Here is a 14,846-nt window from a genome sequence, read left to right on the forward strand (position 1 = left end):
TCATCACAGCATCTCGTAAAGAGCGTGATTAACCGAACCGGAACATGAAAGCTAAAATTTGAATGAAAGAACGAGACTAGTTAGGCTTCATCAGTAAACAAGTGCTATATTCAAGTGGAGTTAACCGAACCGTAAAATGAAAGCTAAAATTTTAAAAGAGTGCTTAGGCCTAATCACTGAAACGAGCGTTTAGGCTTAATCAGTAAACAAGTGCTATATTCATCACACTATCTCGTAAAGAGTCCATAAAGAGTGTGATTAACCGAACCGTAACACGAAAGCTAAAATTTGAATGAAAAAACGAGACTAGTTAGAAGAGCTAGGGATCGTTTGAAATTCCAGAACTTTGGAGATTTTAGGGATTTTAGAACCCCCAAAAGACTTTACATATTCTAGAGCTTTAGAAATCTTAGACTCACAACATGGACCATGGATATTCTAGAACTGTAGCATGTTTAGAGATTTTAGAAGCCCCAAAGAGATCGTTTGATATTGTCACCTCATCTACTAAATCATAGCTATCTTCTATTTTAGAGTTATTTTAAGAAGACCGAGGGGCTTCGGGCTTCTAAAATCTCTAACCGTTCTACAGTTCTAGAAATATCCATGGTCCATGTTGTGAGTCTAAGATTTCTAAAGCTCTAGAATATGTAAGGTCTCAGGTTTGGGGGTTCTAAAATCTCTAAATTTCTAGAATATCAAATGATCCCTAGCTCTTCTAACTAAGAACAGTTCTAGAATCATGGGCTATGATCACTTCTTTCCATCCCTCAAACTGACATTTCCCTTTTTATTCAACTTATACGACGTACGGTCCACTTTAGACTTCAAATCTACTTCAACGAAACAAACATTTTAAACAAGCTGAGAAGATTCTCAATAGGCGAGGCAAAGAGTTGAACCCGGATCGATGGCTTCACCTTTCAGTTTCCGATATCCACTAGCCGAGCGAGACAACCTCCGGGCAAATCGAATTTTTTAGAGTATTGAAATAGTAGTACCCAGCAAAACAATTGAAAGTTAACCGTCTTCAACGGGGTTTTTAGACCTAAATACTGTAGATCAGCGCGGCATAGCTTAGAAACGCTATTTCTTGTTGAACTAAAGCTGTAATTCTGCCTGTTTTCATTCTTTTTAGAGCGGTAAGCTTGTCAATATTAACATGGGATATTGAGTCGTGTAATTGTTACGAAATGTCCAATGCCAGTATTAGTGTTGACCTCCCGAGAATGAGGTTGTTTGGACCATAGGGAGCCCACACAAACAGTGTGTCTGATTGTATGTTCGAAATATAAAGAAATGTATGGGAAATATTGAAGAGTCCTAATATAGTAAACTTACATCGAGAAATGACTATGTTAAAGCTCAAAATAACCTCAGTTGTTGTGTATTGTCATTGCTGCGGCTGAAAATGGTGAATTTGAGCGATTTTGGTGGATTTTCCGTTGACTGTTACTACACGTCTTTCTAAGGACGTGTAGTAACGTGTAGTGGGCTCCCTATGGTTTGGACGAGTTCACTGAAAACTTAGACCATATTCGTATTCTCGGTATTGGACTGGAACTAGCTTGCAATGGAGGCTAATGCGGGGGAATCTTTTCAAATGCAAATACTTTTTAATATATTCCCCCGCATTGGCCTCCATTGCAAGCTAGTTCCAGTCCAATACTGAGAATACGAATATGGTCTATTTGCTTTGCTTAACGTTTTCGCTAACGATCTTTTCGCTGTTTTTCGCCGAGGTAAGTGAGTCTATGTTTATTTCTTCGAACTGTAGTGACCTTATTATTGAAAATATATCGCGTATCAGACGATGCGCCAATTCAGGCCTCAGTCTGCATTTTAAACCCAGTCTGCAGTCTGCATTTTATACTGACCGGTTCCGCCATGATTCGTTTCACCTCCTCACATGAGTAGTCCATGGTTACCAATGGTTACCTTGTGTGGTTAAATCTCGCAGCTGACCAAAAAAACTCGGCACAACGTGGCACGAACCCAGATCTCTTTCAAATCACGCAAATCGCACTTCTCGACCATTTTTCCTTGAACTGGTAAGTAATGACTTTTCCTAAGAATGCCCATAACGTTTTCTCCAAAGTTTCTTTCAGTACTTGGGGAGGTTTATAAAGCCATCTAGCGATTTCCCTCGAATATTTATCGTCATGTCTACAGAGATCCTGAGTTCTGTTGTCGAAAATTTGATCGTGTGCATCGATGTGTTAAAGCTATACTTAATATTAGCAGTTGGAACGAAAATTTCAGTTCATTTTAAAATGTTATCAAAAGACCTAATTACAAAAAGAGAGCACAGGGCAGTGTGTATATGCAAACGATCGACAGACAACACAGGAGGGCGCAAAAACTAATTAATTCATGTTGAAGTGTGTAAGCTTAATTTTATTCAAGTATCAAATAACTTGCGAATTAACAAATTGATGTCAGTTTTTCATGCGTCTGTCCTGTTATTGATCATGAATTGCGTCATAACACAGTGCTCGACCTTAACTTTTTTGATCGCTTGCCCTGGGACTACTTGAACTGAAAATTTACTAGTCCTGAGTAAATCTCTGGTAGTCCTTCCTGATTGCAGCATGGCAATATTATTTGCAATATCTTTTTACAGTTAAATTAGACTATCTGTTTTCGCGATCGAAACGTTGCAAGGAACACATCGAAACAACATTTACAAGACGTGTATTTTGTTTTCACCTTATGTATTTTTTTTAGACATTGCAAAAAGTAATTACAAAGTAGTTACTGGTCCTGTGACTAGTGGTTCTAAGTTTCTACTAGTCCAGAAGCATTTTGCACTAGTCCAGGACTAGTGGACTACCGCTAAGGTCGAGCACTGTAACATTGTGAAAGTAGCTGTGGATCCACAAGGCGATAGCCAAGTGGATCCACAGACTACTTTGACAATGAAAAACTGAAAAACTGACATCAATTTGTTTTTTACAATAACAAAAAGGCAGAGGGGTCAAAATTAAGTCAAAACACGAGAAGAAAGCGAGACAAAAATGAGAGAAACTTCAATCTGACGCGAGCAATATCGCGTCATTATGGCATAAATTATAAATTTATGTGTCTGTCCGCTTATTGACGATAAAAAATTAGCCAATGAGCGCACGAAAATTTTTGTAGTCATTGTAAAATTCAAAATGGCATCCTCAATGTTTTATGCGGCTGCAGCAAAAGCACAATCGTATTTCGCTATCTCGCATACATTACCCAATGCGTACCGCGTAGCCAGCGACGCACCTTACATCATTTATTTGAAAAGGTCAAAAGTAAGGTGGTGGCACTAGGCTGACGTGGACCTTAGAATGATGATAATTAATTGATAATAAATAGTTAGAAGTTATGTGCATATTAAGAGATGAATGCCTGCAAACGAAAATAAGATAAAATATCTCACATTACTATACATTGAAGTCATGGTCTCTTTTCTGATTGGCCAAAAGCGTACAGTGAATTTTCTAAATCAGCGCCTGTGACGGCATCTAGCTGCAGATTATGCAATAATCATGTCAAGGACACCCAAGTTCGCAGGTAATGATGTCCTGCATAATCGTGGTGAATGATTTCTGAGGGTAATCATGTCAAGTTTTCACGCTTTGTGTTGCTTGCTGTCATTGAAGAAACAAAAACATGACTTCCAGGTTTGTTTTCTTCAGTTAGACTTATTTATTGCTATTTACTTTCTCAACCATCTTTTATTCAATTTTTCACATATTGTCTAATATTTAGATTTTTTTGGCAATTGCTTTGCTCAATGACTCTATTGATAGGTTTGACAAGTTTTTGTTTTTGACCAATCAACGGCAACCTAATATAAGCACACAAAACCTGGATGGTTGCTCACTGAATAGTCACGTAAGATAATTTGTCATGCGAGAAAGCAAGTTTTAAGTTAACCTTTATGTTTCTTTTATTTTCTGACTAAGTTGAATAATACCGGTAAATGTCTTATTGGTTTAGTGTGTAGTACCGTGGGATGTTTTCTCTCGTCTCATGTATTTTGACTTGCCCTACGTGTGGGCCAAAATACATTGTGACTCATAAAAATATCCCACGAAACTACACACTAAATCGTCCAATACGATATGTATATATTTACAAACTGTACCATTACCGGTACATACCAGTTAGGGTAAATCTCTATACAAATAAAACAATGGTTTAAAAAATATACAAAAATCTCAATGTTCTTATTCAAGTTGATGCAAGGTCCTTTTTTTGAAGCTAGTTTGATAGATTTCTTTGCATTTCTTTATGACACGTTTGAATTGGTGTTTATTTACCAGATTTCTAGTATTGCTATTTAGGCCATTCCAGACAAGTAGACCTCTAAAAGTTAGGGATTGTCTGCCAAATTCAGTATTCATTCATTTCATCCTCAGTAAGTGGCCCCTCCTGCTAGATTCATTGGCCTCGAAATAAGATGACAGTCTATGTTCTGGTGCTCTGGTTACAACCTTGAACATTTCAAATGCTACCCTTTCCTTATACACTGTACATAGGCCGCAGGTACAAAACACAGGACTCAAGTCACAGGTCTCTGTTTTACCATTACAGAAACAAACCTAAACATTCATTAAAGCTAGCCTTAGGCCTAATTAGACATAAACAAGAGTTTTTAGGCCTAAGGTTAGCTTTAATGAATGGTTAGGTTTCTTTCTGTATTGGTAAAACAGAGACCTGAGACCAGTGTTTTGTACCTGCCCATATAAAGGCTAGGTTATGCCATGTAACGAAATTTTGAATCTGGTGATCAGCATAATTGGTGGGAATATCATGAATTTGTTGAGCAGCTTTTGTGTTGGTTCTCAATATCTTCAAAGAGGGCTTGAGAGCAGCATCCCCAGACTGATATACAGTACATTACATTTGGCAGAATCATTTTAAGAAAATTTTATAATAAATATTCTCTAGTTGTTTCACCTGGAGGAACTTCATTCTTTTTAGCATTTTAAGTTGGACAGAAAGAAATGTATAAACCTTATCAATATGGGAAGCTTATGATGTGGTCCATGTACATGTGCTGCCTCGATGCCTCCACATACAGAATAACAGCTTTGACAAAACGGAAAGACCTATTTTAATCATAGTAAATTTGTTTATCAATGAAGTTTGAGAGCGATTTAGGGAATTAACTCATTTGAAATTCACAAGAAAAATTTGCCAGTTGGAATGGAGGATTTTTTTTATGAAACATGGTAAGGGGCAAATTCTTGCATTTCAAAGTGTTCCGTACAATGTTCCGTACTGCACTTTAGGCAGTGATCTCTTTATTCATAAAATCCTGTGTTAAAACATGTTTGACAATAAAGTTTTGCCCTTCAGAAAACAAATTCTCCTCAAATCACACTTTTCACAAACTAAAAGTTAAAATTGCTCCAAATTATGAAGAGAGACGTCACTGTAATCACAATTTCCAGTATGTTTGGTGATACACCTTATTGCATCGCATGGGACACTGCGTCAGCTTGGTGGGCCAAAACTGGTTTGATAAGAAATCTGAATTGACTTTCCACATGGAACTGAGGCTCCGTCTTGTGCCACCAGAGGGTTTTTTTTTTCAGTCCTCAGTCATAGCCTCCAGCTCGTGTAGCACTCTCTCTGACCTTGAAAAAAAATTCCTCTGGCACTCGTTTAGGTCTGGTAGTGCTTTGTTATCTAGTGAGTAATAATTGTGATTGGATTCCTTTCTCTTTTGTTATGTGTAAAACTTCACACTCAATGTTCAGTGTAATATGCTAGACCTTGCACTAGTCAGAGGTGGTTCATAAGTCCTCTGAGAGTTGATCACAATCAGTTTAGGATCTTATCAGATGATGCAAGACCATGCCGTCAGCAAATAAGTCGGATTTACCATGATGACAGCAGATCAATTAAATGTAAATCGGGAACAACAAAGACCCTAGAATGCTTCCCTGGGGGATGCCAGAGCTGACTGTGAGCTAGTTAGGGGGAAAACCTTCGATGACTACTTGCTGTTTTCTTGAATTGAGGAAATCACTCAACCAACTTAAGATCTGACCCTCAATGCCATGGTATTCCAATTTGTAGAGAAGATGGGTGTGCGAAAGTTTTTCAAAAACTTTGGAAATTATGTCTAAAAACAACTGAGCCGTGTTTACCTAAGATGTTGAACCAATTCTGTAGCAGTTGAAGCAACTGAGTTACACAAGATATTGATTGTCTGAGACAGTGTTGCTCGTCATCGAGTTGGTAACTATCCAGATATTTGGATCATGTGTTAATTACCAGACTAGTCAATGCGATTGGACGATAATTTTCAGCTACATGTATGTTATCTTTGCCAGAATTGAAGAGTGGAATGACATTAGCAACTTTCCAATCTGTTGGAATACTAGCATAAGCAAGCAAAAGGGTGTGATTGAATGTCTAGTTCTACAGCTCTTTTCTTGAGAATTCTCCATGGAACATGATCTGAACTGGACGCTTTGTTTACATTAATAGCTCAAAGGAGTTTAGTCACTACTTCCTCACTACAAAACAAGTCGCAGCTTAGCTTATTGAATATAATTAGATGTGGTGTATTGAAGTATTGCCAAGCAACTTGATATTTGTGAGAGGTGGCATTGGTTCTAGGCTCGATTACCAGCCGCTGAATGGATTCAAGATACAAAGACCAGACGGGTCTATGTACATTGGTTCGAGATCAAGGCATATTTAGTGGATGCTTGTCATGTGAATTAAATGAGTATTCCAGAATCTACATGTACCCTTTAAAGTTCCATACTTAAAAGGAAAGAAAACAGATATGAGCTTCTTTAAATTACTTTGATCTCTGTCCTTTTTTCGGTTGTTTCCCAATGTCATTTGTGATTAGGTGCAATACTGCAGTTAATAGGCGAACTGGTCCAAGATGAAAAGAAGAATTCTGATTGGTTCCCTGAGCACTCCAAATTTTGCAATATAGACAGCTAAGATGGACCAGTCAGGAAGCAAAACCCATTTTCTGTTCCCATTTTCTGTTTCCTTTTTCTCGAACGCAAAAAGAAAAATGTGAGAAATGTTTTTCATTTACTGTTAGTCATGTGGGAGTTCTAGTACAAATTTTACTTTCCAGAACCAATAATAGAAGCAGGCAAAAAGGCAAGACTCAAAGAATAGAAAACCCTGGGCAAGAGAGCCAATATGATAACCCTATTGAACTTGCCTCTTTGGTCCTTACTGGGAAAATATTGCAAGTTCAGGCTTGGCCCATAAACTTACCAAAAAAGGAACTCAACCAATACTTTCACAGTACAGACCTCATGCTAGTTCAATAACATCTCAATAATATTGAAAACTAAAGATTCCAGGCAAAGGATTATACTTCCCAAAGTTCAGAGACTGGCTTTAGAAGTGGCCCAGTTTTTTCTTATTTGTGTATATTTTTTTCCAGGAGCTTCAGCCCACAAGAAAACTGTAATAGGGAATTACAGAGGAAGAGCATTTTTCTCCAAATCACTCTCCTAATTGGCAAAATTTTGACTTGTGTTTTAACAGGTAAGTGTGGAGGGATTAAACCAGAAAGTGAGGAAACTACTGTAGTTTGTTTTTGTGGCATTTTTTTAATGAAAGTCAATGCGCAAACCACAAGCATCGAAATGGGACTGGCTGTTTGTACAATGTGCTCATCTCTGCAAATGAATACGACCAAAAGTCAAAATAAAATTCATCTCAAGGGGATTACTATCTCTTCATGCTCCTCAACACAAGATGTTACCATAATTTAATGTGGTTTATTTGACTGTAGGCAAAGATAAAATTTTAGTCTATGCTGGTCAGTGGTCATCCTTGAAACTGGCTCAGGAGCAGCCCTGATTTTTTTTTTGCAGCCTCATAGTTGCATTGCGGTGGCTAGCTTGCTGGCCATCACAAGGCTATTTTGTGCTTGCCACATTTAAGTCTTTGCTACCCCTCTTTCCATTTCAGTATGACAATGCCATTGGGTGATGGCTGACTGCTGGGTTGTCATACATACTAGGGCCGTAGCCAGAGAAAATTATGACTGAGGCAATGTCCGTAGTTAAATTCTCTTCATAGGTATTTTAGGTTTATGATGAGTACATTATAAAGACAACACTGGAATCACGCTTATTTTAAAAAATCACAAAAAAATGACTGAGGCAAGTGCCTCGGTTTGCCTCATACTGGCTACTGCATACATACTTAATTGACCAATCCCCATAAGGGCTTTTCAAAGGGCCAACCACAAGAACTTCACATTTGAAAGAAACTGTGTTCTGTTGAAACACCAGCAACCACATCTCAACATAGAGGTCTTTCATTATTCTCTCTAGGAAGGGGTTGAGAAGCAATTTCTTGAAGTACCACGTCAGCTCAAATAGACTAAAAAAGCACGACAGGACTCCATTGATGCTTGATTTGAACTTTCACAGCGGGATTTTTGTTTAACAAATTGTGTGTCAGTGGCATAAGCTCTCAGCACTGAATGTTGAACAATCAATCAACTCTCTTTAAAAAGCCTGACATGAGGAGTTTGGGTTTAAGAAGTTTGAATTTTACAAAGATGTCCCCTTCAAATTATATGGGCTCATTGGCACTGTTTCAGATAACATTTGATGGGTTTTTACATTGTAAGGGTTACAAGTTAGAAGGAAGGTTAGTGTAATAAACCCATTGACCCCTCAAATGCCCGAGGACACCCCCAATTGACAAGTAAAATTGTCTGATGTTGGGGCCAGTGAGTTAATTAACAAGTTCCTTTTTTTTGTCAATTTGTCGCTTGCAAGATTTCTTCCAGAAACAAATTTGTATGGTAATGAGACAAAATGCCAACAATGGTATCATCAAAGAATTGAATTATTATTAACATTCAAACCTTGTGTTACAGCAAATTGCAATCATCCTGATGTCATCCTATTTCACCCACAGAGCAACAAGGAACAGCAACAGCCATAGTTACAGAGGTTACACTCCCAGAACCAAATTTGGTAGAGAAGATTGTGGCCTTGTTGCAAGTACTCTTATCATGATCTCCAAAAGTTGGATCGCATTTGCCCTCACTTTCCAAGTGGTTTTGATAGTATTCTTCTACAATTATTTTAAAGCTACACAAACAGTTACATTGCGTGGAACGTCAACAGCAGAGAACTTTGACCTCATGATACAGAGAAGCTTCTTGGGTGACTGGAAAACTGTCAACAAAAACATTCAGCTTAAAACAGACATTGACTGGTCAAAAATACCACGCAAACCATCACCTAATCCCGAAGATATGCATGATAAGTGGATTGTAATCACGACAATAAGTTCTCCTACAGAAGATGTAAAGAAGCTCGCTGCAATCAAAGGTTGGAAAGTTGTAGTTGTTGGAGATGCAAAGACACCAGCAGATTGGAGGTAAGGAGTTGAATGTCCTGGAAATGGTTGTCAAATATCTTTTAAGGGTTGGAATAATTATACAGTAGTAGTACATGTAGTCACAGATACAGTTGTAAAGGAGCACTTCTTGGTAGGCTTGCTGGTTTCCTAGAACAAAATTGCTCCAAAGGATCTGTAAACAAATAGTCCTACTCCTACTATTATGGATGTATGGTTTGGCTGGATAATAATAATAATAATAATTGTTATCATCATTGTCTATCAGTTAAACTAGAAAGGCAATGAAATCAAGCTATGAGAATGATACAAAGGTAAAATGTAGACAGCACTACTACATGTACATGCAGCAAATAACAAATCAAAAGGGGTTTCTCAGGGAACATGAACAGACAAACATATACTAACTTAAAGCAAGCAGTGAGCTACCAGCATTTTATGTGTTAAAATAAAAGTTACAATTGTGTATTAATAAATAACAAAGGAAACCTTGATTTACTGCAAGCAAGAACATTACCTTGAAGGGAGGACTTTCCCAGACAGCACATTGAGTGATTGGAATTGGTCTCCTGGAAAAATCGGATCAAGGATCATTGGATCAAGGATCAATGGATCAAGGAACACAAGGAACACCATCAATTTAATCACTCCTGAAAAAACGTTAAAAAATAAGTTTGCATTGGTTTAGCGCTTTGATTCGGCATGTGTTGGTTCATAAGCAAAAACATGGTTTGGCTAGTTGGCTTATTTCTGATTCAGATACAGCTGTTCAGTGTGTTTAATATACAATATTTCAATGTACTTATGGGTAAACATTGTTAAAAAAAAGGCATTAGAAATATTGATAGAATTAAACTTGTGCAAGAGTCATTAATTTAAAGCTCTTTTCAACGCACTTATTCAGGCAATGACAACGAATCTGTCTTAGAGAGTCCTGAAGGGGTAAGATAAATTCATGATAAATTCACACCGATTAGTTGACACCATGGCCTCACAGTAGGAGACAAAACTGGCAAAAAAACCGGCAGAACTTTTGTAAAACATTTCTGTGCTGACCATGCCATGAGCTGTTAAATGATCATAAGGCAGAGAGATTTTTTGAGTGGTATGCTGTTGCTTTGATCCCTCACCGTTTTGGCTTATGAAAGACTATTGCCAAAATCAAAGTACTAGACACCAAAGTAATAAATAATTTGTTTCATTTAAATTAATTCTTTTTTTAAAATTGATCCTTGATCCAGTGACCCTTGATCCTGCTTTTCCAGGAAATCATTGGAATTTTCTTCCAAATGACCTTATTTAGGAAATGGCTGAGTTGTGTCAATTTGATTGCAAATGCATTAACACAGCTGATATAAACGACCATAAGTCCACACTGCCTCTTCATCTTCTCTTTTTTACATTTATAGTAAGTTATAATGGTCTTAATTTTAGCTCAAGAAAGATGCTGACAGACTTTGTATTTTAAATGAAGCAGTTGTTATTATTTATTATTGTTCTTATTATTATTATTATTATTATTGTTATTATTGTTATTATTATTGTTATAATTATATTATGACTGTGTTATCTCAGTTTCGTAAGATGTTACCAGAAAGTTTCTAATTTTCCCAAGAGCAAGCCACACCCAGCAGCCTTAGGTCTCGGGAACTTTTCTAAAAATCTTTGACGTGCCCAGAAGTGTGGCCTTCTGCCTTCTTTTCCAGTTGAGTTTTTTGACCAGCTTTCACAATTTTTTGAGATCATTCCCAAGGCCTCAATGACGATTGGGATAACTCTCATTTCTTTAAGTTGCCAGATCTTTTTCACTTCCCTGTGTAGTTCGTGATAATTTTCTATCTTCTCAATCTCTTTTTGATTTACTTGTTTGTCACCAGGGACAGCAATATCAATAGTGTTGCATGTGCTGTCCTTCTTGTTCACTACAACTATATCTGGCCTTCTGTGAACAATCAGATGATCCGTCTGGATGTTAAAATCCCACAGAATCTTTACATCATCATTCTCCATAACTCCTTCTGCTCTGTGGTTGTACCACTTCCTCTCTCCTAACAGGCCATGTTTCTGACATAGTTCCAGATGCACAATCCCGGCTATACTATCATGGTGCTGTTTATAATTGGGCTACCAACAGCAGGTTGCAAAATTGGTGAGACACCTCATTAAAAAACAACTTTTCTAGCTTCCAATACCTGCCATATCTAGAATTCCAACCTTTCCCACTTCCCCTGTCCCTCTGCCCCTTTCAATGTTGACTCTTCCAGGTTTTCAGCATTTTTTGTATTGCTGGCAACATTGGGCTAGGGACATAATAGGTAATTTAATAATGCCCCAAGAAGATGAAGTGCCTCTACTAATTTTTGCAACTTGTTGCAGTTTTTTACATTCAGAGACTAAGCGGAAAATGCATTCATCTCGCTCCCCACACACATTTTTCACTCACAGCCTTCTTGTCAATGTCTTTCTTTACCCAATCTGTTTGGAGTGCTTGTTTTTGGGTGGCAAATATCATTCCTTCTGTTTCCTTCTTCAGAATCCCTTTCGGTACTCAGGAGCAAGACTTTGCACTCATGACATCATCAGCCTTGCATATCTTTTTTTCCATGTTGCACCTTCTCTTTCCATTCTTTTAGTCTTGTTTCTTTCCATCATCTTTCCATCTTCATAGCAGCAGCTGACTCTTGCACCAAAGTCAACAGTCCTTCTTCTTTTGCACATCTAATCAGCCTTTCACCACAGTCTTTAACATAATTATCTACCAAGCAAGGCTCGCTCGCAACACCCTCCACACTTAACAGACCTCGGCCACTTTATCATTATTATCATTATTATTATCATTAGCATTAGCATTATCATTATCATTATCATTATCATTATCATTATTAATTGCCTTTTACCTGAAGTGTAATAGAGCATGATAATCGTGTCCAAACCTTGGGCCTTGGGTTATGATGCGTTAGAACAGGGCCTAAAAAATTGATGGAAATCAATGATCAGAAAATCAATCAATGGCGGTCGATTATGGTTAATTATTATCAATACGCACAGCCAAATGACAAACTGCCCTCTGTAAAATGCGTCTTTTTGCAGGCCAAATGGGAATTGTGCAGGCTAAACATACATTTGCCGCCCCGATACTGATTGGCTGCAGAGATGTCAAACAACTTCGCTCAGCCAATGAGATCCTGAGGATACCATTTCTATGCCAGAGTTGGCGCGAATTTTTGTGGATGAGTTTGCACTTGCTCACATTGTAGTTCTGCAGTGAACATTTGACGAGAGAGATTTTTAAAATGGAAGAAGTCCCAAATTTTCAGCTTTTCTCTAGTCAAACCTCAGATTTAGACAACGAGCAACTGGATGAAATTGAGCAAAAAGCTCAAGCGAAAAACACCAAGAGAGCAACTGAGTGGGGAGTGAAAAAGTTTGAGAAATGGTGCGAGAAAAGAAAAATTACAGTGGATCTCAAAACTGTAAGTCCAACTGACTTGAGCGAAATTCTGCGAAAAAGTTCTTCGCTGAAGTGAAAACAGAGAAAGGCCTAGCATTAACTCCAAGTGCATTGACTGGAATTAGAGCAGCCATTCATCACCATCTAACCAGTACATGTGCTCCACTCAGCTGAAACATAAACATTTTGCAAGACAGTGAATTCATATCTGCCAACAAAATGTTTGAAGCAAAGGCCAAGCTATTTATGAAAGAAAACAATGCGAAACCAAAACACAAATCATCTATTCAGTCAGGAGATATACTTCATGGAAGGGCAGAACACGGACGGCGTTTGGAAAATGAAGAGAAGTTAGTTGAGTTTATTTAGTTTTCATTGTGTTTTCATTTTGCTCGCCGTGGTACAATTTGGCCTTGTGTATTGATAATAATGATAATCAAATAACTTTTGTCGGGCATACAGTTTATTTGTGTCCCTCATAGCATCATTTGCATCTTGGTCTGCTCGGGTGCAAATGATACTACTCGGGCTACAAACAAACTATATGCCCTCCGAATGTCATTTGATTGTCCAATAAATTGGCATCGATTGGCATTGGCCACTCAAAGACCAATCAACCAATCACACAGAAGTTGTGGTGAACTTCATCAAGTGTTATCGATTGGCATTCCTATTGGTAATCAATGAAAATCAATGTTATTTAACTGATCGATTCTCATCAATTAGCGATGACATTGATAATCCAGGACAATCGATAATCACAAAACCTTGTGCGATCCCTTGTCCATCGATTATCAATATCAATCGATTCATTGATATCAATTTCCATCGATTGTCATCAGTCATTGATTCCATCGATTGTTCAGGCCTTGGTTAGAAGTCTACGTGATGGATAAATAAAGCCTTTCTAAGAATGTGATGTGTTCCAAACAGTGTGATCCTCTGTAGGTTTTTTATTTGGATGTTGCACGGGATCGTTTGGATTGCACTGGCACTGTTGTGGTTTTCATTCCCCGACATTCGTTCGATCAGAATTTCAAGGTCTTTATATTTAGATAGTTTTTGAGTTACTTTTACTGAGGTGTTCCTGTCAGTTGGGATGGACATGTCGATGAGTAGGCAACTTTTTTGGCATTTATTTACAATCTGCTGTATTGGCATGTCCCATAGAATTGTTATATCATTTCCCTTTGACTCTGTTTGCCGCTCATGCTTGTACCATCTTTCTTTACATGCTATTATTATTATTATTATGATTATTATGATTATTATTATTATTATTATTATTATTATTATTATTATTATTATTATTATTATTATTATTATTATTATTATTATTATTATAGTGCTTGAAATTAAAAAAAATTTCAGGTTGCCCCTTTTTAAAACGCTGGGCAACTAAACCCTTGAATTTGGTTACCCTAATAATCTTTAAGCTAACCTTGTTGAAATCAGCACTAATGTTGAATAGTTTTGGCTTGCAAAACTGTTTTCGCTCAATCCGAGTTGATTTGGTCTGACTTTTTTACCTGCCGTTTTTAAAATGGAGTCTTTTACATGTTTCTTGTGTTGTCTTTTACATTTTCCTATCTGACAATTTTTTGTAAAAGCCACAAATATTCGAGACACAGGAAAATGCTCAGCTGTACCATAGTTAGTAGTACTAACTATGGCTGTACCAAGTTATTGTTAACTTCACACTGCTATCGGACATTGACAATAGAAGATCGAAAAGTGAGTCGGGTGCTGCTTATGTAGTTCATTTCCTATTTTTCGCTGGGTTGTCTGTTGTTTTTTCTTCAGGGCACCCGGTAAGCTTTCTGGTCTTCTGGGATGACCCGACGACCGCTAATTTCGAGCACTGTAAATTATTATTATTATTATTATTATTGTTATTATTATTATTATCATTATACTGTGTAAAAGTAATGGGACCAAATTTCGTGGAATGTTGCTTGTTTAATCAAACTCTTGCTGAATTTTCACGAAGACGACGTTTGCTAAGTTTTCATGCTGAAGATATGAGAAATTTAGTTTT

At 37.4% G+C, this 14,846-nt stretch overlaps 1 protein-coding gene across 4 annotated transcripts in view; it reads left to right on the top strand.

Annotated features, from left to right (window-relative positions):
* Nucleotides 1-1,644: 1,644 nt before the first annotated feature.
* The window catches only part of LOC138052158 (uncharacterized), a 22,824-nt gene continuing 9,622 nt past the window's right edge, over nucleotides 1,645-14,846 (top strand). Inside the window, exons 1-3 of one of the 4 annotated variants that reach the window (XM_068898533.1) lie at nucleotides 1,645-1,742; nucleotides 7,415-7,518; nucleotides 8,870-9,378. In XM_068898533.1, the coding sequence (XP_068754634.1) occupies nucleotides 8,888-9,378 (491 nt within the window). In that variant the 5' untranslated portion in view covers nucleotides 1,645-1,742; nucleotides 7,415-7,518; nucleotides 8,870-8,887. Of the gene's footprint in view, nucleotides 1,743-1,988; nucleotides 2,052-7,414; nucleotides 7,519-8,869; nucleotides 9,379-14,846 lie in introns of those variants that run through there. The other 3 variants (XM_068898535.1, XM_068898532.1, XM_068898534.1) reach the window with 3 other exon arrangements.

Source organism: Montipora capricornis, chromosome 6, assembly GCF_036669925.1.
Source record: "Montipora capricornis isolate CH-2021 chromosome 6, ASM3666992v2, whole genome shotgun sequence".
Lineage (NCBI taxonomy): Eukaryota > Metazoa > Cnidaria > Anthozoa > Scleractinia > Acroporidae > Montipora > Montipora capricornis.